The sequence below is a fragment of the Passer domesticus genome, chromosome 17 (genome assembly GCF_036417665.1).
Source record: "Passer domesticus isolate bPasDom1 chromosome 17, bPasDom1.hap1, whole genome shotgun sequence".
Classification (NCBI taxonomy): domain Eukaryota; kingdom Metazoa; phylum Chordata; class Aves; order Passeriformes; family Passeridae; genus Passer; species Passer domesticus.
Genome location: NC_087490.1, coordinates 1,252,735 through 1,275,412, shown reverse-complemented (window position 1 = coordinate 1,275,412; position 22,678 = coordinate 1,252,735). Strand labels below are relative to the sequence as shown.

At 52.3% G+C, this 22,678-nt stretch overlaps 1 protein-coding gene across 4 annotated transcripts in view; it reads left to right on the top strand.

Moving 5' to 3' along the window:
* The window catches only part of OSBP2 (oxysterol binding protein 2), a 94,938-nt gene that overhangs the window by 8,601 nt on the left and 63,659 nt on the right, over positions 1–22,678 (top strand). For all 4 annotated transcript variants that reach the window (XM_064393117.1, XM_064393116.1, XM_064393115.1 and 1 more), the window contains one exon: positions 16,395–16,603. In XM_064393117.1, coding sequence (XP_064249187.1) covers positions 16,395–16,603 — 209 coding nt within the window. The remainder of the gene's footprint in view (positions 1–16,394; positions 16,604–22,678) is intronic.

Below are 22,678 nucleotides of genomic sequence, written 5' to 3'. Positions count from 1 at the left end.
GTCTGCTTGAGGCTCCCTGGCTTTACGTCTCTGCTGGGATGGAATTTTTATAAGCAGGAGGAAGAGAGTGCTCAAACTAAAAGTCATTTTGTGGTGGTCAAAGGTGACAATCATCTTAATAGTGCATCATTTACATGTGGCACACAGGACACACTGTCAGCTCCCACTTGGAATTGTCACAACATGCAGGGCTCCCTTTGGGAGCTGGGCTGGTGGTGGTGCTGTGATTAGCTATATCCTCTCAGGTATTGATTAGGAGTGTGTATAATTTGATTGGTTTTTGGTAGCTGTGATAAGATCACAGTTCATTAGTCGCAGTATTTGCTGTGTAATGTGGTCATTAACGGGTGAGTGCCCTCGCAGCCCAGCTGTGGGTGATGCCAAGTGCAGCAGAGAGGTCACAGGTCTGGATTTCAGAGGGACTGTGACAGCCTGGAGAGCAGGGTGATGGGAACCCTGTGACGCTCAGCAGAGGCATTGCTGCTTGAAGCAGCTTTAGAGGAGCCCCTGGGGACAAAAAGGTGACCAGGAGTGACCAGAGCTCAGCGGTGGCTTTGGCTGTGTTAGCTGAAGTGCTGAGGGAAGAGCCCGTCCCCTCTTCTCAGCAGAGGTGTGCCCTGGGGTGCCCTGTCTGGGCCATCAGTCTGGTTTGGGGCCTGCCAGGGTGAGGCTGGAGCAGAGACAGACCCACAGCTCCGTCGTGGAGTGTGTGAGAGGGGACAGAACCTGGCTCTGCTCCTGGCAGGCTGAGGCACAGGGCTGGGAGAGCACGTGGGAAATCCTGCATGGGCACATGGAAGCGTGTTGGGTTGGGAGTGAGGATTGGGAGTGAGGAATACTGGGGCAGGGATCTGGAGAGGTGCAGGGAATTCATGGCTGTTCCAGCTGTGGATGGGCAGGGTCCTGAGCAGCCTTGTCTGGAGGCAGATGCTCAGAGCAGGAGACTGGACCTGAGGCCTCCTGAGGTGCCTCCCAGACACATTTCATGAACCATTCTGATTATTTCTGACATATTTTGGCAGTTTGCCTTCAGCTCTCCGGATGCTGATGGGGTATGAGGAAAAGCCATGTCCTGTCTATGGCTTGTCCTGTCAGTGCCAGGGGGGCCCTGGTGATTTCTGTGTCTGAACCCTTCAGGCTGTTTCACAGACCATCCTGCACTTCCATGGCACTGAGTTGATGGAGGAGCTGCCTGACACTGGGACAGCCTGAGGATTGCCAAGCCAAATGTATGGGATTATCTGTGCTTTACTCCTGTATCAGACTTTTATCTGTTAAAGCTTATTATAAGTACAGTGTTTTGCTGCAGCACTTGGGGAGGCAAAGACCCAGTGGTATTTCTGATCCTTTTAGGAGTGGGATTGGCTCAGGAGCTGATGGACAGGAATTTTCCTATTTTTTTTCACTGTGCAGTCTCTGGGATGTCCCAGCTGGGTGCTCCCTGGGAACTGTTTTCCCAGGAACCTGCATTTTTTTGTGGGTAAACATTGAGTATGCACTGGGTTAGGCATCTGCCTCTCCCTCTCTGTCCCCTTCCTTTTCACCACCAGGAAAGAAGTAAAAATTTCTGCTTCAAAGTGGAAAAACCTATGCATGCAAGCTCCTTGGAAATGTAGTTTTAAAATTGAAAGTTGACTTGTGGAGATCTGGAAATTTGTGCTTTGTTGCTGTGTAACAGGCCTCCTTACAGCTGCAGACATCCAGCCTGGAATTGTCACTTGTAAGTACCTTGAGAGGCTGCAGCTCTGTATCTCAGCACAGATAAGGTCTGTAATTACTGGATTGGATTGAATTCTGCTGCACAACTACAGCCCTAAGGTGCCTTTGCAGTGCAGGAATGAAACCTCGGGCTGCCCATAGCTGATATTCCCCAATATTGGAATATTTTAGCTTAATTTTAGCACAAAGCACACGCTGTGAGAACAGGATTGATCCCATCGGGATTTGTACAACTGATTTCCAAGTGCACAACACCTGAACAGGCTGAGTGGTTGTGAGAGTCCCAGTCTGCAGGCAGTGCAGGCTGAGAGCTTTAAGGAGGAATCCCTGTGGATGCTGCAGGGAGGCAGTGATGCCTTGGAGGAAGCAGAGGGATGGTGGTGAGGAGCTTCTGCAGTGCCAGGCCCGGGCTGTCACGGGCTCAGGCTGGGCCGGGGGGGAGCAAAATCTTTAATCATAGAATCCTGGGATAGCCTGGGTGGGAAAGGACTGTAAAGCCCATCCAGTGCCACCCCTGCCATGGCAGGGACCCCTCCCACTGTCCCAGGCTGCTCCAAGCCCTGTCCAGCCTGGCCTTGGGCACTGCCAGGGATCCAGGGGCAGCCACAGCTGCTCTGGGCACCCTGTGCCAGGGCCTGCCCACCCTGCCAGGGAACAATTCCTCATTCCCAATATCCCATCCATCCCTTCCCTCTGGCAGTGGGAAGCCATTCCCTGTGTCCTGTCCCTCCATCCCTTGTCCCCAGTCCCTCTGCAGCTCTCCTGGAGCCCCTTCAGGCCCTGCAAGGGTCTCTGAGCTCTCCCTGGACCCTTCTGTCCACCAGGCTGAACAATCCTAATTCTTTCAGCTGTAATGTAGTGAGGTTAATGTTGGCAATTTGGTCCAAGGTGTTTCTCTGAAGGTCTACAATTTCTGTAGTTTTAGGAAGGACAAATTTGTAAAGTAGCTAAAACACCAGTATTAAGTCAGACATTTCCCTGAAGTGAGGCATCCTCATGGGTGCAGAGGGAATTAGAGTTTTCTGTTTGTAAAGGAAATAAATAGTGAGCCCTTTGTCCCATGGGACAGGTACACAAACTCTATTAGGTGTAGCTTTAATTTCCAAGTTCAAAATACATAATTGCCATTCTGCCATATAATAGAACATTATACCATTAGGTGTAGTCTTAATTTACAAATTGGTTTATTTATGGAACTGCTGGTTTGATGTCAACCCAGCAGAGGCAGTTGGGATGTGCCTGTGTGGGATTAGTGCAGTCCTGTGATGGCACTTTGTGGGCCCATCCTGCTGCTGCACCTTTATCCCTGAACAGGACCTCATGAGAAGTGTTTGTGCCATGCCAGGTCTCTATAAAAAGAATCTGCTCCCATGTGCAAGTGTTGGAGTCAGAACAGCTTAGCTTAAGTGAGCCTGGATGTGATGTGATCCTGCTCCCTCACTTGGGAAAAGGGCATTGTGCTGCTTTTCACTGCTCTCTGCTCTTTCACATCACAGAGTTGTGGAATATCCTGACTTGGAAGGGACCCACAAGGATCATCCAAGTCCAACTCCTGGAATATATTCCTATGGGAGAGTTCCCTTTAGTGGCCTGGCTTCTGCCCCCTTCTTACACCATTTTTAAAAATCTCTATAACATAAAAATAGATACAAAATTGAAGGTTTAAACCTGTTTTTTTTTTGTTTGTTTGTTTGTTTTCCCTGCAGAAGATTAAGGAAATAAAATTGGATAGAGAAGGTAAAAAAAAAAAAAAAGAGTTTTCAATCAGTTTGGTGGATCCTGGGAAGAAAGGAGGAGGATGGTTACAGCTTTATTTGTCCCCTGCATTAAGTCCTGCTTGGGAAACCAGCTGAGCACTGGGCTCTGTTGCTCTGCAGCTCAGCTGGCCTCCTCCTTCTCTCTTGGGACACTTCTCGTGTCCTCCCTTGTGTGCCTTGTCCTCCTTTGGTGCAGTCCTTCCAGCTGCTGAACCTGCCAGGGTGAGACCCCCCATGGCTGGGGGTCCTGCAGGAGAGATGGGCCATGAGCCCATTCTTGGAGTCATTCGAGGAGAACATGGATGCAGAGAGTGGCTTCTAGGCCAAGACTGGCCTTTTATCTGTTTAAAAATTTGTATAAATAGGTACTCCTTCACCATGTGGGAGTTTAAAACTGGAGAGCAGCATTCATCTCCCTGCTGTTGGCTGGAGAAGATGAAAAGCTCTGGAAAAGCCCTGGGTTGCTTGTGGTGCTGGCTGCACTTGTGGTGTTTGTTTGCTGTCTCACACCTCACTGGGAGTGTGGATCACGGCACGGATCCCGCTGGCACACGTGGCACATGTCTCTGCTTCTCCTGTTTCCCTATTTTCTTGCCCTGGCAAAGCACCCAGCCTGTGTGTGGTGCCTCTGCTTCCCTCCTGGGGTGGGTTTGTGCTGAAGAGCAGCCAGAGCCCTGCATTCTGTCCCAGCAGTCTGGTTCTGCAGTGTTGGAGAGGCAGGGGAGGAGGTGTCCTGTGGAAGGGAGCATTGCAAGCTGCTCTAAGGAAATGAAAGATGCTGAGGGCTAAAAATAAACCATTCCCAGCCCTGTCCCTGTGACAGGAACTGATGGACACAAGCTCTTCGGGACAGAGGGTTTTCATGTCCTTTGTGAAGCACCAGGGCCTGGGCTGCAGTGGGATTTTGGGACCTGCTGGCACAATCCTGCTGCTTCCCAGGAGCCTGAGCAGCTGAGGGGCTTGTGGAGTTGTCTGGCCAAGCAACGCATAAAATTGGGGGTTTTCTCATGAAAAAACAACAGCTAAAGGGGCTCCAAAAGAGCTGGAGAGGGAGTTCAGACAGGAGCCTGGAGTGACAGGACAAGGGGGAATGGCTTAAAGCTGGAAGAGAGTAGATTTTGATTGGATAGGGTGCCCAGAGCAACTTTGGCTGCCCCTGGGTCCCTGGAAGTGTTGCAGGCCCGGTTGGAAAGGGCTTGGAGCACCCTGGGATAGTGAAAGATGACACTGTCCATGGCAGGGAGTGGAATTGGATGGGCTTTAAGGTCCCTTCCAGGCCATTCCATGATTATGTGGATTGCTTGTTTGCCTTTGTGTGTACAGCAGGAGCCCCTTGGCTTCCCAGAGCGGCTGCTGGAATGGGAAGGAGTGACTTTGGATAAAGTGCTGGTGCTGCTTTTGTGGATGTGAACCTTTCCTGCGTGGAGCAGAGGGGTGGGATGGCACATGGGTGTTGTGGGAGGTGTGAAGGTGTCCTGTACAGGGAGATGATGGCTGGGCTTGGCTGCAGCCAGGGCAGCACAGAGGGGTGACAGTGAAGGGCAGGACTCGGATTGTGCTGAAACAACTGAAATGTTTCTGTATTAAAACCTCTGAGCATTTATTGCACCACACAACTTGTCTTGCAACACAATGCACTGAAATAACACAGAGAGTCTGGTCTGAGCAGTTGGGAAATTGGCTGAAAGCTGCAACTCATCCTTGTCTACGTGTGAGAGCTGTCCCTTGTGAAGGTCAATGACTTTGCCTTCCTTCTTGGCTGTTCTGGTAATCCACAGTCAATATCTGGAGGGTTTTTGCAGAAAAAGTGCAGCCTTGACCACTGATCCTAGAGCATGTCTTGGATTAGAGATTTATGGAATGGTTTAGATTGGAAGGGAGTTGAAATAGTGTCTTGTCCACCCTGCCATGGGCAGGGACACCTCCCACTGTCCCAGCCTGCTCCAAGCCCCAATGTCCAGCCTGGCCTTGGACATTTCCAGGGATCCAGGGGCAGCCACAGCTGCTCTGGGCCCCCTGTGCCAGGGCCTGCCCACCCCCCAGGGAACAATTCCTCACCAATATCCCATCCATCCCTGCCCTCTGGCAGTGGGAGCCATTCCCCCTTGTCCTGGCACTGAGACTCAGTGCAGAAGGACGTTGGGTCTCACAGTGAAGCAGCTGGGATGTGCCAGGCCTGTCCCCAAGTTGTTGGCCAGGGTCACTTGGGCACCTGCAGGATTTGATCCAAAAGCACCCTCAGTCCCAGTCATGGCCCAGTAAGTGGTTAACTCTTGATTTCTGTTTTAAATGTCTTGGCATCTCCAGCATCTGGAATGCCAGCTGCCAACATTTTTTATTTTATGGGTGGTGTTGTAAGGGATGCGAAAGGTCTTGCACTGTGCCTCACTGCCCCTTGCACTCACACTGCTGACATGGTTTGCTGTGCTTGCTTGCATTTTGCTCTCTTTCCTCAGTTCTTACAGGAAACCTGCTCTTCCCAGGATTGCTGACCTCCACACTCCTCAGGAGCGTGTCCTGCAACATCAGCTGATGGTTTCCTGGGGAGTGGAGGTCATGGAAGCACCTTGCATGCAGTAGTCAAGTTCATTCTCCCTCCTTCTGCTCTCAAGCAGTGATTTCCTGCCTGCTGGAATCTGTTCTGGAAGCAGGCAGCTGCCTCCTCTGACCACTGCCCCAGGGGTGACTGCTCCCAGAAGCAGGAAATGCTGATTGTGGAGCTGAGCATGGATTTATCACAGAATAAACTTCTGGGTGCTCACAGGAGGCTGCAGAAGTTGCTGCTCTTGGGTGTTTGCCTTGAGCAGAGGCAGCTGCATGTCCTGTTCAGGGACAAGATGGAACTGAAGGAACCTCTCTGCATGTCTGCACTGGACACACACCTGGAACCTGCCTCCACGTAAACCTGTAGCAAAGTGGTTGTTGAACTGAGGATTTCATAGTCAGGGGCTGAGAAGCAATAGTTCAGCTTTTAAATACGAAGTTCTATCTTTCTTCTCATGCCTTAAAATAGAGAAAAATATCTATTTATGCAGCCCTGTGGGCTTTGCAGATATCTATCCTCAAGGAGTATTTCACCAGAAGGTGATTCTGCATCTAGATATCTATCCCTAAGAAATAGCTCATCCACACAGAGATCCTGGGCTAGAATTGAGCATTGTTTGAAAGCTGGCAGGAAGTCAGGAGTGTGATGATTTTAGAGTGATGTTTGAGGTCACAAACTATCTCGTGTGCTGTCTTTGAGGGAAATTTATTGAGTACTGAAAACATAAACATTGACGGTAACTTGCAGAAAAGAGAGATGCTTGCAGCATGGAAAAATTCTTGGAAGTGAGCTTTTCTACCCACCCTCAATCTTGGAAAGCTGGGATAACTTATGCTTGAAGCAAATGCATCCCTGAAGTCTGTAGTCTGGGAAACCAGGATTTTTTTTAACCAGTCTGAATATTGTAAATGAGATAGGAATTGATGGGATAGGAAGAAAAATTGGGTTTTAATCTTGACTCTGTGTGCCCTGTGTGCTATTATGTCCTTGGCTGTGGTGGTGAGAAAAGATAAACATGAGTTGACTGTAGCTGATCTTTATGCTGATCATTTAACACAATTCCCAGGGGCTGAAGCACCAGTACAAACTTGAAAGCAGAGGCTGTAATGAGAAAAATGACTGCTTGAGGCTCTCATCTGCTGCCGTGCATTTGTTTCTTGTGTAATAACGAGCATTTGTCAAATGAACCTTGTGTGTGGTCACTCCTTTTTCTCTCTTCTTACAAATGAGCCACCAAGCTCGTGAGTCAGGCCTGGCCCAGGTCTGGGATTATCCTGCTAGCTGTGGAGGTGACGAGATCTGGACCACACCTTCCATCACTGATGTGATATCACTGATGTGATAAACTCAGCAGCAGCTGAAAGTCTTGATGGGATTGTCCATCTTTGGCATTTTAGTTTGGAAACTAAAGAAAACAAAGAACTGGGGTGACTGGGGGGGGTCCTCTGGTGTTTTTGGAAGCTCCATCAGCAGAGCCTGGCTCCCACAGCCATTCCCAGCACCATGTTTGGATCCTGGCTCCTGCAGCCATTCCCAGCTCCATCCCAGAGCCTGGCTCCCGCAGCCATTCCCAGCTCCCTGTTTGGATCCTGGCTCCCACAGCCATTCCCAGCTCCCTGTTTGGATCCTGGCTCCTGCAGCCATTCCCAGCTCCCTGTTTGGATCCTGGTTCCTGCAGCCATTCCCAGCTCCCTGTTTGGATCCTGGCTCCTGCAGCCCTGCTCAGGGACTTTGCTGAAGCTGCTGAGCTGGTGGTTTGTGTTCTGGGCTGTGAGGGACACCAGTGTCCCTGTGCTGGGTCAGCTGCAGGCCAGCTGCCACCAAGGGCACGCTCTTAGAGCGTTTCCTTCTGGTCATGTACTGAGATACTTTTCCCACGCCGGGTTCCTTTAATTCTGCTCTGCAGGAAGGGAAGGAGTGAAAGCCTTTTTGGGGAGCTGCAGTGGCACTGGGTGGGAGTGGGGTTGGGGTCACACCAGCTCAGGGAGCTGCCTGTGCCCTGCAGAGCTGGGGGATGGTGGAGCAGGTGAAGCCCCAAACCAGTGCCTCCAGGAGCTTCTTGGGTGCCCATGTTTGCAGGGCTGATATCCTTATCAGCCAGGGCCACACTGGCCTCTCCAGAGGTGCAGAGGAGATAGCACGGTGTGCTGGGAGGAGTAGGAGTGCTTGCTAGTCATTCTTTTAACATTAGGGGATTTTTTTTTTTTCCCATAAGAGGTCCAACACAAGGTGTCTTTGCCAACCATATCTGCTGATACCTGCACTATGGCTTAGTTTATCTCCTGGCCACTGCTGAGGTATCCTGGCAAAAAACCTGCACCATGCACACGAGAGAGGCAGAAATGTGGTATAAAAGGCAATCCCAGAGGTGTGCAGCAGGATGGGCTGACTTCAGAGTATCTTTGTATTTGGGGTGGGTGTTTTGTCAGTGGGAGTGCTGCAGAAACAGCATTGAGGAACAGGGGGAAGGGAACTGTGCCTTTTGCTGTGATTCTGATTTTGGCAGGGAAAGCATTTTGATGTCCGAGCGCATTTTTGCAGGTTTTACACAGGTTTTGAGGAAATGAGCCCTTGTGCTTGGCACCCACCTCGGATATGTTGTACATTGGGAGGAGCTTGCTCTGTGCTCCTCAGCCACCCTGCAGCTCAGCCTTGATTTTGTTTAGGAACAGAGGTGAGGGGTAGCCTGGGTGCTGTTTGCAGAGCCCTTTCAGCTTGGCTCTGGTGGTTTTCCTGCCCTGAGCACGTCTTACACCCGTGCACTTCCCCAGCAGGGAGTGTTCTCATGGAGCTCTCTCACATCGGAGATGCTTCCAAGGAGGAAGTGCTGGCATTGGCAAAGTGTCCCATCCTCGTGGGATGGAACCTTCCTAGCAGGCAGTGCCAGGCCCTGTACTGTGGTTCTGAGGGAATTTATCTGATAAATTGCCTGTGCTGAGCTCCTCTGGAGTATTTCCCCCTCTCTGAAGCGCAGAGGGACAAGGGCTGTTTGTGAATGATCTGGAGCAGAAGGATCTTCCAGGCTCTTGCTTTGCTGGGGTGGGTATTGCAGCCAAATGAAAGTGGAAAAGCACTGAAGAAATGAGTGTGACTTCTATATTGCTGTGCTTATGGCTTGCTTACAGAAGAGCTGTATTGCCAAATCTTCCTTAAATCAATGCTTGGGTGCTGTTGCTGAGGCTCTTTGGTCTCAGCGTGGGCAGGGGCTTGTCCTGGAAACCAGCTTGGGAAGCTGCTGGATAGGTTGTGGGGAATATTCCCATGATCTGTGGAGGTGGTGAGCTGCAGACATCCCTCTGGCTGGTGAGGGTTGCAGACAGGATTGCAGGCTTTCCCTTAGCCCTGATCATCCCCAGTCTGTGCCCATCCTGACTGCAGGCAGTTGTAGATTAGTTGGCCTTTAAATAGATCTAAAATTGTGTGTTTTTACAGCAATCTCAGCCCAACACTTGCCATGTGCTTCTTTGGGGTTGGTTTGTGCTTCCTTGGTTTTGGGGAAGGCAAAAAGAGGAAGCAAAGGGAAAATCTGAGCTGTTTGTCACATGGAGCTTGTGGTTTGTGAGAGCTCTGCTGAGCCAGCTGTGGTGTGTTAAACGCACTGGGAAAATACCTCTGGAGCCACACGCCTGCATCCCCTTGGGTATTTGAGTTCTGGGACTGAGTTGTCATAAGCTCCCTTTTTCCTTGAACCCGGGGAGAGTAATAACCCCAAGAGGTTTGGTTTCAGTGTTCCATGCCCTGACTTCAGGCATGCGAGCTCAAATTCAAGTGCTTTTTGGGATTTCTCATGCCTAAGAGGGAAACAGAGATTTCACTGGCTTTATACCCCCAGAAACTGAACAAATGGCATGGGAAATCTGAGTTTATTGGGAAATGTGCCTTGGAGCACTTGTGCAGGTGGGCTTGTTGTGTCTAATACTCCAAGGCTGGAGTGTGGGTGGGGGTGACGGGGAATTCAAACACCAGATGTGGGCATGGATGCTCTGGAAGTGGGAGCTGAGCCATGAGGGAGCTGTTGTCCAGCGCGGGTGATGCCAGGCGGGGGTGGTGGCACAACAGCCTTTTGTTGGCAGTGAGTGATGGGCAGCTCCTGTCCCTGTACCCCGAGGGAAGGCTGTGAGGAACGGGAGGGCTCAGCCTAACCCTGGTGGCCGTGGTAGGCTCTGAATTCTGCATGGAAATCCGTGTGCTGCATCCTGTGGGAAGAGCGAGCTGTGCTGCTCAGGCATAGCAGGGACTCAGGGCTGTGGCATCTCTTGTGCTGCCTCCCACTCTTGGGAAGGAAATAAAATACTGTCCCCAGCTATTGAATTATCCAATTCTGCCTGGTTTGTTCCCTGTCCTTGATTTCTGTCCTTCCCTCTGCCTGCAGCAGTCCTTGCACCTGACTCCAAAGGGCATTTCCCAATTGGCCACGGGTATAAATATTGCTCTATGGCTGCAGAGCCCTTAATGTTACAATATTTTCCAGTATGATGAAGAAATGTATTTTATAAACTGGTTTCTAGTTAATCCATAAAATAAACAGTAGAAAAAACAGGTCTTAATCTCACAATCTGGAGAGGGCAGTGGTGTAAGAAGCAGTGAGGGTGTCACAGATTGGGGTGGATGGGACTTTAAATATCATTTTGTTCCGCCCCTGCCCTGGGCAGGGACACCTCCCACTGTCCCAGGCTGCTCCAAGCCCCATCCACCCTGGCCTTGGGCACGGCCAGGGATCCAGGGGCAGCCACAGCTGCTCTGGGCACCCTGTGCCAGGGCCTGCCCACCCTCACAGGAGAGAATTTCATCCCAATATCCCATCTAATCCTGCCCCTGTCCATGGGAAACCATTCTCCTTTGTCTTTCCAGACCCTTGTCTGAAGCCCCTCTCTGTCTGTTCTCTGAAGCTGTTGGGTTTGTGCTCTGGTTTGTGCTGTTTGTTGCTCCTGTCTGTGTTGGATTGGGTTTTGGGTGTGATCTGCAGCAGTTCAGGAGCCTGGATTTGTAATTCTGTTGAGATCTGGCAGCCAAAAAGTGTTTCTGAGCTCCGACTATAGCGTGGTGGTGGAGCTCACTGGAAAGTGCCTTGATGTGTCCATCTGCCAGCTCCTGGATGAACCTGGCATTGGTGTCCAGCTCCATCCCACATCAGCAGTGACAAACGTTGCTGGGAGGTCTCTGTACCTCTCAACCAGAGACTCAAAACCCACCCCAAACCACAAACAATTTCACTCTCTTCCCTTAGAGTTTGTGCCTTTTCCTTTTCAAACTCTTCGGATGTTTCTTATTTTCCCCTTGGGTGCTGCCTGAGGGAGGAGGGGCTGGGAGCATCCCTGCTGCTCTGCCCCTGTGCTGTGTTGCCCATCCAGCTGAAGTGTGGCACTGGTGTGCAGGGGAGTGTGTTGCTGGATCTACACTCACCCCCCAAACTTAGACAGCAAAACTTCCTTGGAAAACAAATAATTAGGCAAGGAAACCCCCCCCCCAAGTCTGTGCAGCAACAGCTGGAGATTTTTCTGTAAATGCTGTTTAAATGAGGAAATTCTTGCTGGGTGAGCAGGGCCCAGGGAGCTCAGTGGTGCCCTGCAAAAGGTCTGGTGTGGCTGCTGGTGACTCCTGCTGGTTCCAGAGCTCCCAGCAAGTCCCTGTTGGAGCACTTGGTGCTGCTTTCCCAAGAGAAGGCTGGGTCAGAGCCTGCTCATGAGCTGTTCTGGCTCCTCCTGAGCTGTTCTGGCTCCTCCTGGATAATACTGGGGTGAAGTCCCTGGAGTGTGTGGCCTGAGGCTGGGGGTTCAGATACAGCCTCTGAACCCCTCAGTGCCCAGATTTCCCTGATTGTGGTGTAACAGCAGGGAGTGAAAGCCCAGGGTGAAGGAGACACTGGGATAAGGAAGACAAAACCTCCTGAGTCTTTAGGAGTCTCTCCTGCTCACCTTGTGCTTCTCTGAGCCTCTCCTGGGGAGGTGGCTGAGTGTGAGCCTGAGCTACATTTACATCAGGAAACAGTGATAAGATGGGAATTCAGTGTTTGAGATCCTGTGGACAGGCTGGGAGAGCTGGGGGTGCTCACCTGGAGAGGAGAAGGCTCCAGGGAGAGCTCAGAGCCCCTTGCAGGGCCTGAAGGGGCTCCAGGAGAGCTGGAGAGGGACTGGGGACAAGGGATGGAGGGACAGGACACAGGGAATGGCTTCCACTGCCAGAGGGCAGGGATGGATGGGATATTGGGAATTAGGAATTGTTCCCTGGCAGGGTGGGCAGGCCCTGGCCCAGGGTGCCCAGAGCAGCTGTGGCTGCCCCTGGATCCCTGGCAGTGCCAAGGCCAGGTTGGACACTGGGGCTTGGAGCAGCCTGGGACAGTGGGAGGTGTCCCTGCCATGGCAGGGGTGGCACTGGATGACCTTTGAGGTTCCTTCCAACCCAACCCATTCTGTGATGCTCTGGTGTAGAATCAGGTGTGCTGATTTCTGAGGCTGATAGCAAAGCAGTGGTTTTGAGATTATCAAGAAAATCTGCAGGACAAGAGTGTGAACATATTTCAGGATATAACTTAAAGTGTATTTGGATTTCCCTGTGGAGCTGCCTTAGAACATGGGTGATACTGGAGACTGGCCTTGCCAGCTTTGAAAGGGACCCTCAGCTCAGTGTTTGTGTAGCTCCCTGCTGGGTTTCAGGTGGACAATCCAGTTTGGAGACCTGTCCATCACTGCCCCGAGTGTTTCTGGCCCTCTCATGATGCTGGAAGCTCCCAGCCAGGACAGAATATCACAATGTCACCTGTCCCTCCAGGTGTCACTCCTGCCCTGCTCAGCTGAACTGGGGCAGCTGTTGGGCTTCAGGATTGCAGGAATGCTCTGGTCCCAGGGCTGGGCTGCTGGGAGCTCCCTGAGCTCCTGTGGATGCTCAGGCTGGAATTCTGCTGTGCCTGGGACGTGGGGACAATCTCAGTTCCCTGCTGGGTTCCTCTGCCTGATGCTGTTGGAGCTGTCAGACAAGAAGCTGGATTTTAGGAGGGAGAAGGCTACCCAGAATGGTGCAGAGCCTTGCTAGTAGAAAGAAAATTCTTAATAGAAATTCCACAGGCATCCCTTGTGCTTGTGAAGTGTTGGGAGCAGTGTGTGAGTTTGGCTTGTTCATTTCTTGCTGTGTCCTGTTAACGTCCAGCAGAGCCACACAATTTTAATTACACATCCTGTGTAAGCAGCATCTTCCCAGCATCCACAGCTCAACCTTTGGCTGCTGGGATATAACCAAAACCACAGCTGTGGAGCTGGCAGGCAAAACCCATTTTATTATCTCCTTTTTCACCTTCTTCTCTTTGCTGTGTAGATAAACCTGTCCTGTGTGCCCTTGCAGGGAGATTTGTTGTTTATATCCAGGGAGATTTGGTACAGTTGTTAAAAATTGGGAGCATCTTTCTTTTGCATAGCCCTGGCATGCTGAGCAGCCTCCTGGAGCTCAAGTGTCCCTTCAGAAGTAGGAAGCAGGTCTTTAAATTATAATTTGCTGTTCTTTTATGGCACTGCAGTGTGTAGCTGCTCTGTCAGGCTGTAGAATCCAAGTCACTGAAAATCAGACTCCAGGAGTTTTAGACTGAAGCCCTTTTAAGGAACTGATGCTGCAAATTGTCTTGTCAAACTCTCTGTGTTTAGATTTGTGGTGTTAAGGAGCTAAAGCAGCTTTTTCTGTCAAAAAAGGGGAAAATGCTATAAATAATACTTTAAAAAGAAAATCTTTCAGGATTTTTGCAAAACCTGTCATTGTGAGTGGCTGTGATACAAGAGCTGTGCTGGGCTGGTGGGTTGGGTGGGTGATGGAGATGCCAGAATTTTCACCAGTCTGAAATTCCTATTATTCTGTTGAAATAAAAAAAGGAAAATATATATTCAGAGCAGCAACATCTGCTGGCTCGGACAAAATCCACGTGGGAGCTGGGAGCTGTGCATCCAGAGGAGGTTGGACAGCTGAGATAGGGTCTTGCTGGCATCGTGGTAAAAGATATCACTGGTTTTAGAACAAGGATTCTCCTCTCTGATGATCTTAGCACATCCACAGCAGCACTGGTGTTGCCACAAGCCTGGTTTTGGGCATAAGCCATGACATGTGTCCGTGGTTCCTGTCCTGCTCTGTCTGGAGCTGGGTGCCTGGGCTGGGCAGGGCTGCCTTGGGCTGATCACTCAGGGCTTCCATGGAGCGTGTCCTGGTGCTTTGGGATGCTGCTGCTGGGAAAAGGGACATATTGATGTTGGTATGATGATGTTTGCCGTCTCCTGGCTGAGTGGGCGGGTGCTTTAGTCCTCCCTGTGGTATTTTGGGATATTTTTTCTCTCTGTTGTGTCCTGGCCAGGACTCTCCAAGGCTGTCATCCCCCCAGCCTCCCATGCACAGCTCTAATTCTGGTGCTCCGAAGGCGAATCCCAGCGCTTTTTGCTCCCTTGCAGAGCTAAAAAATCCTGGAGCTGCGTCCACCTGTGGGTGCTCCATGTGCAGGTTTAACCCCTCGGGCAGGTGCTGTCCGAGTGCATTGCTCGGGAATCGCTGTGGGAAGGGAGAGCCGGGAGATGTGCCGGGATGGCGTTACCCCAGCCCGGTGCCCCCGGTGAATAAACCAATGCAGCTGACCATGGGCGCTCTGAAGGGCACTCTGCTCCTTTCCCTCTCTGGACACAGGAGCTTGCCTTGGCTCCGGGCTGGGTCAGGTGCCTGCCTCGTGTGTGGGTGCTGATTGATGGGAATTGATTTCCCATGCAGATTGGTGCGGGAAGGGAGCTGGAGAGCAGTGTCTGCGTTTCCTTGGGTGGGAGAGTGAGGCTCTCTGAATGTCTGCACTGATTTACTGCAGTCACCTTGGAGACCTTTGCTTTGTGGAGAAGGGAAAATGATTTTAGCAGCTCTCTCAAGGTGGGAAGGGATCCCTCCTGGGAGCACAGTACGTGCTGCAGTGTGAAGGGATGACTTGGGAATGAAAATTGGGGCTTGAATCCTTTGGGGCCAAGTCAGCCCCTGCAAAAAGTGTAACCACTGTGCACTGGATTTGAACTCTCCCTGTGGTGCAGAGAGACATGAACTGTAGATCTTTAGGAGGCACCAGGAGGATTTCATGTCCTCATGTCAGGCTTGGAAATGGCCCTGGGATAAATCTGTCCCACAAATCAGTGTCAGGTGAGAGATGTCCTTGAGATGTTTGGGGGTTGGGAGACTTGAGTTCCTGGTCAGGCAGAGTGGCTTCCTTCTGTGTAGCAAACAACCTCAGCAATCAGGTTGGCAGCGGGTATCCCTGAATTGCTGCCCATTCTTCCCTGGCAGGGACCATATCTCTGTCCTGTAGTGAACCTGATCACCAACACTTCCTGAGAGCAGCCCTAGGCTGTGCCTGTAAAGCCTCCCTGCTCTGATGTTCTTGTGGAATTACAGAGTCACTGAGGCTGGAAAAACCCTCTGAGATTGTTGAGGTCAACCATTAACCTGCCACTGGCAAGGCCACCACTAATTCATGTCCCTAAGTGCCACATCCACATGGGCCTTACATCCTTCCAGGGATGGGGACTCCAGCACTGCCCTGGGCAGCTGTGCCAGGGCTGGACAGATCTTTCCATGAAGAAATTTTCCCCATATCCACCCTGAGCTCCCCTGGCCCAGCCTGAGGCCGTTCCCTCTCCTCCTGTCCCTGTTCCCTGGAGCACAGCCCGACCCCCCGGCTGTCCCCTCCTGTCAGGAGTTGTGCAGAGCCACAAGGTCCCCCCTGAGCCTCCTTTTCTCCAGGCTGAGCCCCTTCCCAGCTGCCTCAGCCTCTGCTGGGGCTCCAGCCCCTTCCCAGCTCCGTTCCCTTTGCTGGCCACGCTCCAGCCCCTGCAGGTCTCTCCTGTCAGGAGGGTCCCAGAGCTGCCCCAGCACTGGAGGTGCCCCAGCAGTGCCAGCTCAGGGGACGGGCACTGCCCTGCTCCTGCTGCCACCCCAGGGCTGGGACATACAAGGTCTGAGCACACTTGGACAAAAAGAATGATGGAAGGGATGGAAGGGAGCGGGTATAAAGAGCCACAGAATGCTGGATTCTGGAGGAGGGCCAGCTGAGAGAAGGGAGAAAAGCAGCAGTGGAAATGAGGTGAGAAAGCCAGTGTTGTGTAGTTGGAACATTGTTTTTAGAGCAGCCAGAGGCAGTGGACACGGTGGGATGTGACTGTGTAAGGAATGATGGGGTGTTGCTCCATCTAAACACCTCAGCCTGTCCTTGTTTCTCTGTCTGAGGGCCTTTTCCAGCTTTAGTGGGTTGCATGTGAGTGCTGCCAGCTCGGGATGTCTCCACAGCTCTGTGCTGTGCAGGAGGGTGCCTTGGAGGTGTTTTGGGGTCAGGTACAGTGGCACTGACCCTTCCTTGTCCCTGTGTTCCCGTGCAGGACACAGGCAGAGATGGCCCACACGTGCCGGGGCACCATCAACCTGTCCACAGCCCACATCGACACGGAGGACTCGTGCAACATCGTGCTGTCCAACGGGGGCAGGACCTACCACCTGAAGGCCAACTCGGAGGTGGAGAGGCAGCGCTGGATCACGGCCCTGGAGCTGGCCAAGGCCAAGGCCATCCGCATGCGCAACAACCAGTCAGGTACGGGCACCCCGAGCCCTCAGCTCCTGCTGCTCTGCCCTCCGTGCTGCTGACATGGTGCAGGACCTCCCAGGGAGGGTGTCATGCATAGCTGGAGGTTGCTGATGGTCTCCCAGGGACACAAAGGGTTGGACACAGCCCTGCTGCACCTCATCTCAGCTGCCTGGGCAGCTCTGAGCAGGTCTTTAGAGCTGTGGGAATGTCTGTGAGCTGTGGAGAGCCAGTAACAATGAGCTAATGATGCTGCTTCTGGAAGGCAGAATGAGGTGTCTTTCTCCTGGGGACTTTGTGCTGGGAATGCTCTGAATGCTGAGCACCACAAGGGTGGTGTTGCACAGCTTGGGGAGGTTTGGTGGGTGAGTGATACAGATATTTAGTTGAGCTGTTTCTGTGTGCATCTCTGCTTCTGCCCCTTTGTTGTGGTGTTTATTGGAGTAGGTTTGGGACAGCTACACTTTGTGAAGCTGTCAGAGCCCTGTGCCTGGTCTGCAGCTCCTCCCCAGGGTGACATTGTTCTGCTCTGTAATGGGTCAGTTAGGCTTGGCAAACAGAATATTTTACAAATATTTCAATGATTCTGTATTTCAATGTCTAGAACTCCTCTGGGATTAACATTGGGTTTTCTTCTACAGGCAAGCACAGCTTCAAACTGCAGTAAACAAACTTCAGAAATGGAAAAGAGAATGCTCCAGGGAGACCTTAAAGCACCTTCCAGGGCCTAAAGGAACTCCAAGAGAGATGGAGAGGGACTTGGGACAGCAGTGCCAGGACAAGGGGGAATGGCTTCCCACTGCTGAGGGCAGGGATGGATGGGATATTGGGAAGGAATTGTTCCCTGGGAGGGTGGGCAGGCCCTGGCACAGGGTGCCCAGAGCAGCTGTGGCTGCCCCTGGGTTCCTGGCAGTGCCCAAGGCCAGGCTGGACACTGAGGCTTGGAGCAGCCTGGAGTAGTGGAAGTGCCCATGGCAGGGGCGTTGGACTACATTATATTTAAAGTCCCAACCAAAACCATTCTGTGATTTTAAGTGCTGTGAACTGTCTGCCCCTTAAAATTCTGCTCTGGAATATTCAGATACTGACAGAGAGCCCACCTGATCCAGGAGAAGGGGGAAGTTGCTGGGCACACTTGTTTAGGGTGGGATACTGTGCTGGTCCTGGCCACACTGAGGTGGCAGTGGGGGCTGTCAAATCCTTCAGCTGGGTGGGTGTGTGGAGATGGACCTCCTGGAGAGGTGGGTGTGGGAGAGGCTCTCCTGGAGAGGTGGGTGTGGGAAAGGCTCTCCTGGAGAGGTGGGTGTGGGAGAGGCTCTCCTGGAGAGGTGGGTGTGGGAAAGGCTCTCCTGGACAGGTGGTGTGTTCTTTCCCTTCCCTTTGGGACCGTGGGGCTGTGGCAGTGCTGGGTCAGGGTGGAAGGGTTGCAGGGCTGTCAGCCACGCTGCCTCCTGAGTCAGGCACAGCTATTTTGGTTGTGTCTGCCCATAAAAATAGCAAATGCAGAGGCTGGCTGTGCTGGGGCTGCTGAGCTCTGGGCTGAGGGCAGTGCTGGGGATGTGGCTGTGCTGCCCTGAGGCTCTGCTGACTCAGCTGTGATCCAGGCCACAGAGCTGATGGAACAGAAAATCCACAGCAGACCTCCTGCTTTTCCAGACTTTCCTGGTCTGATCAAGGGGATAAGACACTCTGTAAATGGGTGCTGAATCCTTGTGCTCTGTAAATGTGTGCTGAATCCTGAGCACATCACTGAATTACTTTATGCCTTAATGTTCACCTGGCTGATGGTTTGTGCCAATTAGAGATCTTTTAATTATAGTAAAGAGTGACTGTGGGTTTGGCTTGAATCAAAATAAGAATTCCTGATGTTGTGAATTTATAAGCACTGGGGTAGATGTTTACAAGTAAAGGGAGCAGGTTCTGGATTTGCTGTAGAAGTCCCCAGTCCTTCAAGTCTGCTCATGTGCAGAATTGTCTGAGTTGCCTCCTCTTATCCTGAGGGATCCCCAAAACCTGTGTGTTCCCCAAGGGATGCTCTGCAGAGCCCAGGTGGGTGCAAAGGGTGGTGAGCAGCTGAAGGGATTGGTGCCTTCAAGGAGGAGCATCCATGGTTCTGGGAGGCCAGAAGGTGGGGAGAGGGTGGCAGAGGGGGCAGTTAGGGTGGGCAGAGGAGCAGGTTTGTGTCTGATGCTGTCTTTCCTTCTGGGAAAGGACACAAAGAATATCCCCATCATGTGCACAGGCCATCCATGCTAATGGGCACTGCCTGCTGCCCTGCCTGCTTCAGGGGCCATAGCCTTACCACCCTCACTGGGAACAATTCCTAATTCCCAATATCCCATCCATCCCTGCCCTCTGGCAGTGGAAGCCATTCCCTGTGTCCTGTCCCTCCATCCCTTATCCCCAGTCCCTCTGCAGCTCTCCTGGAGCCCCTTCAGGCCCTGCAAGGGGCTCTGAGCTCTCCCTGGAGCCTTCTCCTCTCCAGGTGAGCACCCCCAGCTCTCCAGCCTGGCTCCAGAGCAGAGGGGCTCCAGCCCTTGCAGCATCTCTGGTGCCTCCTCTGGACTCTCTCCAGCAGCTCCAGGTCCTTCCTGATGTTCCCCAGGGCTGGGGCAGCTCTGCAGGTGGGGTCTCACCTGAGCAGGGCAGAGGAGCAGGATCCCCCCATCCCTGCTGCCCCACTGGGGGCTCAGCCCAGGCTTGGGGGGTTTCAGGGTTGGGGCAGGTGCAGCCCTCACTCAGCAGCACCCCAAAGTCCTTGTCCCCAGGGCTGCTCTCGAGGAGTTCCTCTCCCAGTCTGTGCTCATGGCTGGGATTGAGCTGGATGCAGGACCTGGCACCTGGACTTGTTGAACCTCGTGAGGTTCTCCTGGGCCCTCTCCAGCTTTCCACTCCTGGATCTCCCCATCCTTCTGTTGTGTCAGCTGCACTGCTCAGCCTTGAATCACCCCCATACCTGCTGGAGCCTGGGCTGGGATTCCATTCTCTGTTTCTGCAGGAGTCAGTGATCCCTCAGTGCTGCCAGGGTGTTTGAGATTTGGTGGGAAATTTGATGGACTGGCAGATTGCTGCCCGTATTTTCACTGCTGGGTCACCTTTTTGGGGTCGATAAAAAGGATCTTCCCCCCAGGAGTTCTCCTGAGTTGAACACCTGTGGAAGTGTTTTTAACTCGGCTGCTGGCTGGAGCTGTGCACCCACAGGGCCATTTCACAGGACTGCTTTTCATGTCTGTTTTTAACAGCAAAACCTGTCCCCAAACCAAGGGGAGAACATGCTGTTCTGGGCACGGGGGAGCTCTGGTTTCCCCTCTGCCCACTGTGGAGTCAGGAATGTGTTATTTTGGCAACAACTGTGGCCTGGGAGTTTGGTACTGGGAGATGTGAGATGTTTGGTACTGGGACCTGAGCTCCCTGTCCTCATCCTGCTTCCCAGGGAGAAGGGGATGAAACCTGCCCTGGGAGAAGCCTGCCCTGGGGAAACCTGCCCAGGGGGAAACCTGCCCAGGGGGAAACCTGCCCAGGGGAAACCTGTCCAGGGGGAAACCTGCCCAAAGAGAAACCTGCCCAGGGGAAACCTGCCCTGGGAGAAACCTGCCCTGGGGGAAACCTGCCCAGGGGGAAATCTGCCCAGGGGGAAACCTGCCCTGGGGGAAACCTGCCCAGGGAGAAAACTGCCATGGGGAAATCTGCCCAGGGGGAAATCTGCCCAGGGGGAAACCTGCCCAGGGGGAAACCTGCCCAGAGGGAAAACTGCCCTGGGAGAAACCTGCCCAGGGGGAGACCTGACCTGGAAGAAACCTGCCCAGGAATTGCAGGCAGATCAGTGGCAGAAAGTGAGAGTGGAACTGAGCTGCTGGTTTAGCTCTCTCCTCAATTAACACGTGTTTAATTCCTCTGAAACATATGTAGAGTGTGACAGAAGGACAGGACAGTCCCAGACCAAGCTCTCCTCAGCCAAATGTGGCATTTTCCCTTTCTAGGTGGGATTGCAAAGTGTTGGTAAAGTTGTAGTAAACTCAGTTAGTCCTCACCCGTCACCAGCTTTTATCAGTACTGGCTGTGGCCCTGTGCTGTTACTTGGCCTGAAAATCAGATTTCTGTATTCACCCTCTGTATTTGGTGACTCTGGCTGGTGGATTTTCTTTAAACAAACACAAAAATAGATACAAAATTATCCTTTCTTTTTAGAGCAGTATCATGACTTCCAGGAATTTTATGAGTGCTGAGTATATGATTGTTTTCTTGGCTCTGTAATTAGGGGGTTTTTGGAAAAGTGTGCAGGGAAGGGTGGAAATCTGTTCCTAGTATTTTAAACACTAGGAAAACTCCCCAAAATGGACTTGGGCTGCTTGGAGATGGGGTTGGTGACTCCTTTTGGTTCCCTGCTCGGGGATCCCCAGCAGCAGAGAGGGTGAAAGCTGTGTGAGATTCCAGTGTTCACCTGATGAGGAGCAGATTCTCGGCTGACAGAAAGGGATTTTGGTGTTCATGGTGCTGAAATCCAGGAGATCACTGGACAGGTCAGTGCTGGTGTCTGTGCCAAGAACAGCTCACCTGCCAGCCACTCTCAGAACTGTCTGGTTCCTTTGGCTGGAGTCAGTGCAGCAGAAGAACTGGGAATTGATGGTCAGAATGGAAAAGAAGGAATGCAGGTTTGCTCTGTGTGCTGCTGGGATCTCTTCCCTGGAGATGCCCTGTCAGTGACTCACAGGGTTTTCAGCAGAACTTGAAAAGAAAACCCAAACAACCAAACAGGCACAAGATTAACCAGAGAAATAAAATCTCCTCTGACAAGGGAATGAAGGTGATGGAAAGTTAATTTTTCATCTGGGAGAAGGAGAGCTGAAGGTGCCACATGGATGATGGCTGATGGTACAGGAAATGTGCTGGAGCCCCAGCAGAGGCTGAGGGAGCTGGAAAGGGGCTCAGCCTGGAGAAAAGGAGGCTCAGGGGGGACCTTGTGGCTCTGCACAACTCCTGACAGGAGGGGACAGCCGGGGGGGTCGGGCTGTGCTCCAGGGAACAGGGACAGGAGGAGAGGGAACGGCCTCAGGCTGGGCCAGGGCAGGCTTGGGGTGGGTATTGGGGAACATTCCTTCATGGAAAGGGTTTTTCAGCCCTGGCACAGCTGCCCAGGGCAGTGGGGGAGCTCCCATCCCTGGAGGGATTTAACAGCCATGTGGATGTGGCACTTGGGGACATGGGTCAGTGGTGGCCCTGGCAGGGCTGGGGAATGGTTGGACTTGACCTTGAAGGTCTTTTCCAACCTCTACAATTCTGTGACTGTCTGAGTCCAGGAAAAGTTGGGGACAAGTGTTTATAACAAGAAAAAGGAGGAAATTATCAGCTCATAGGTTTAAATGGAGCAGGAATAATTAATATTTTTTACAACATCCAATTAAATGGTGGCGCTTGCTGCCGGGAGCCAGCAAATCCAGGAAGACTCAACAGATTTGGGTACAATTTCATCCCTTGGGGTACAGGCTGTAACTGGCTGTGTATGGAATGTGACCTGGGGGCTCCTTGTGCAGCACTGCTCTGACAGTGAAGGATCAGTGCCCAGAGGAACCAGAGCCTGTGCCCTGTCCCACTATCCTGTTTCCAAAATACCAATTGCAGTTTGCTTGCTGGGGAAGAGATGGAATTTCCTGGGGTTTTAGGCTGACCTTGTGCGACCATCCTGGGGAGGATTCACTTTGAAACCAGCAGTCTGTGGTGTGGGTCAGTGATCTGGGATAGTGGGGGTTGGTTACTTGGGTTACCTGGTTATTCCTCCTGCCTTAATCCATTGATTTCTTCCTGAAAAACAGGGAGGGATTGCTTTTGGGGCCTTTCTGTGGGCTGCAGGAGGGTGGGAGCTCTGAGCAGGAGGGAGGAAGAGTAGCAGAGGGCTGGTGATGCCCTCTGCTCTGGTCCTGGGGTGAATTCCTGTTGCAGGAGAGTGGAAAGGGAAAATCCAGCTCTGGAGAGGGACAGTGGAGCTGTGGGGATCCCAGTTCAGGGCTGGGGTGCAGTTGGGTGGGTGGAAGCCAAGGGGCAGCTCAAGCCAGCAAGGAGTTCCCTTTCAGCCTCCCAGATCCAGCC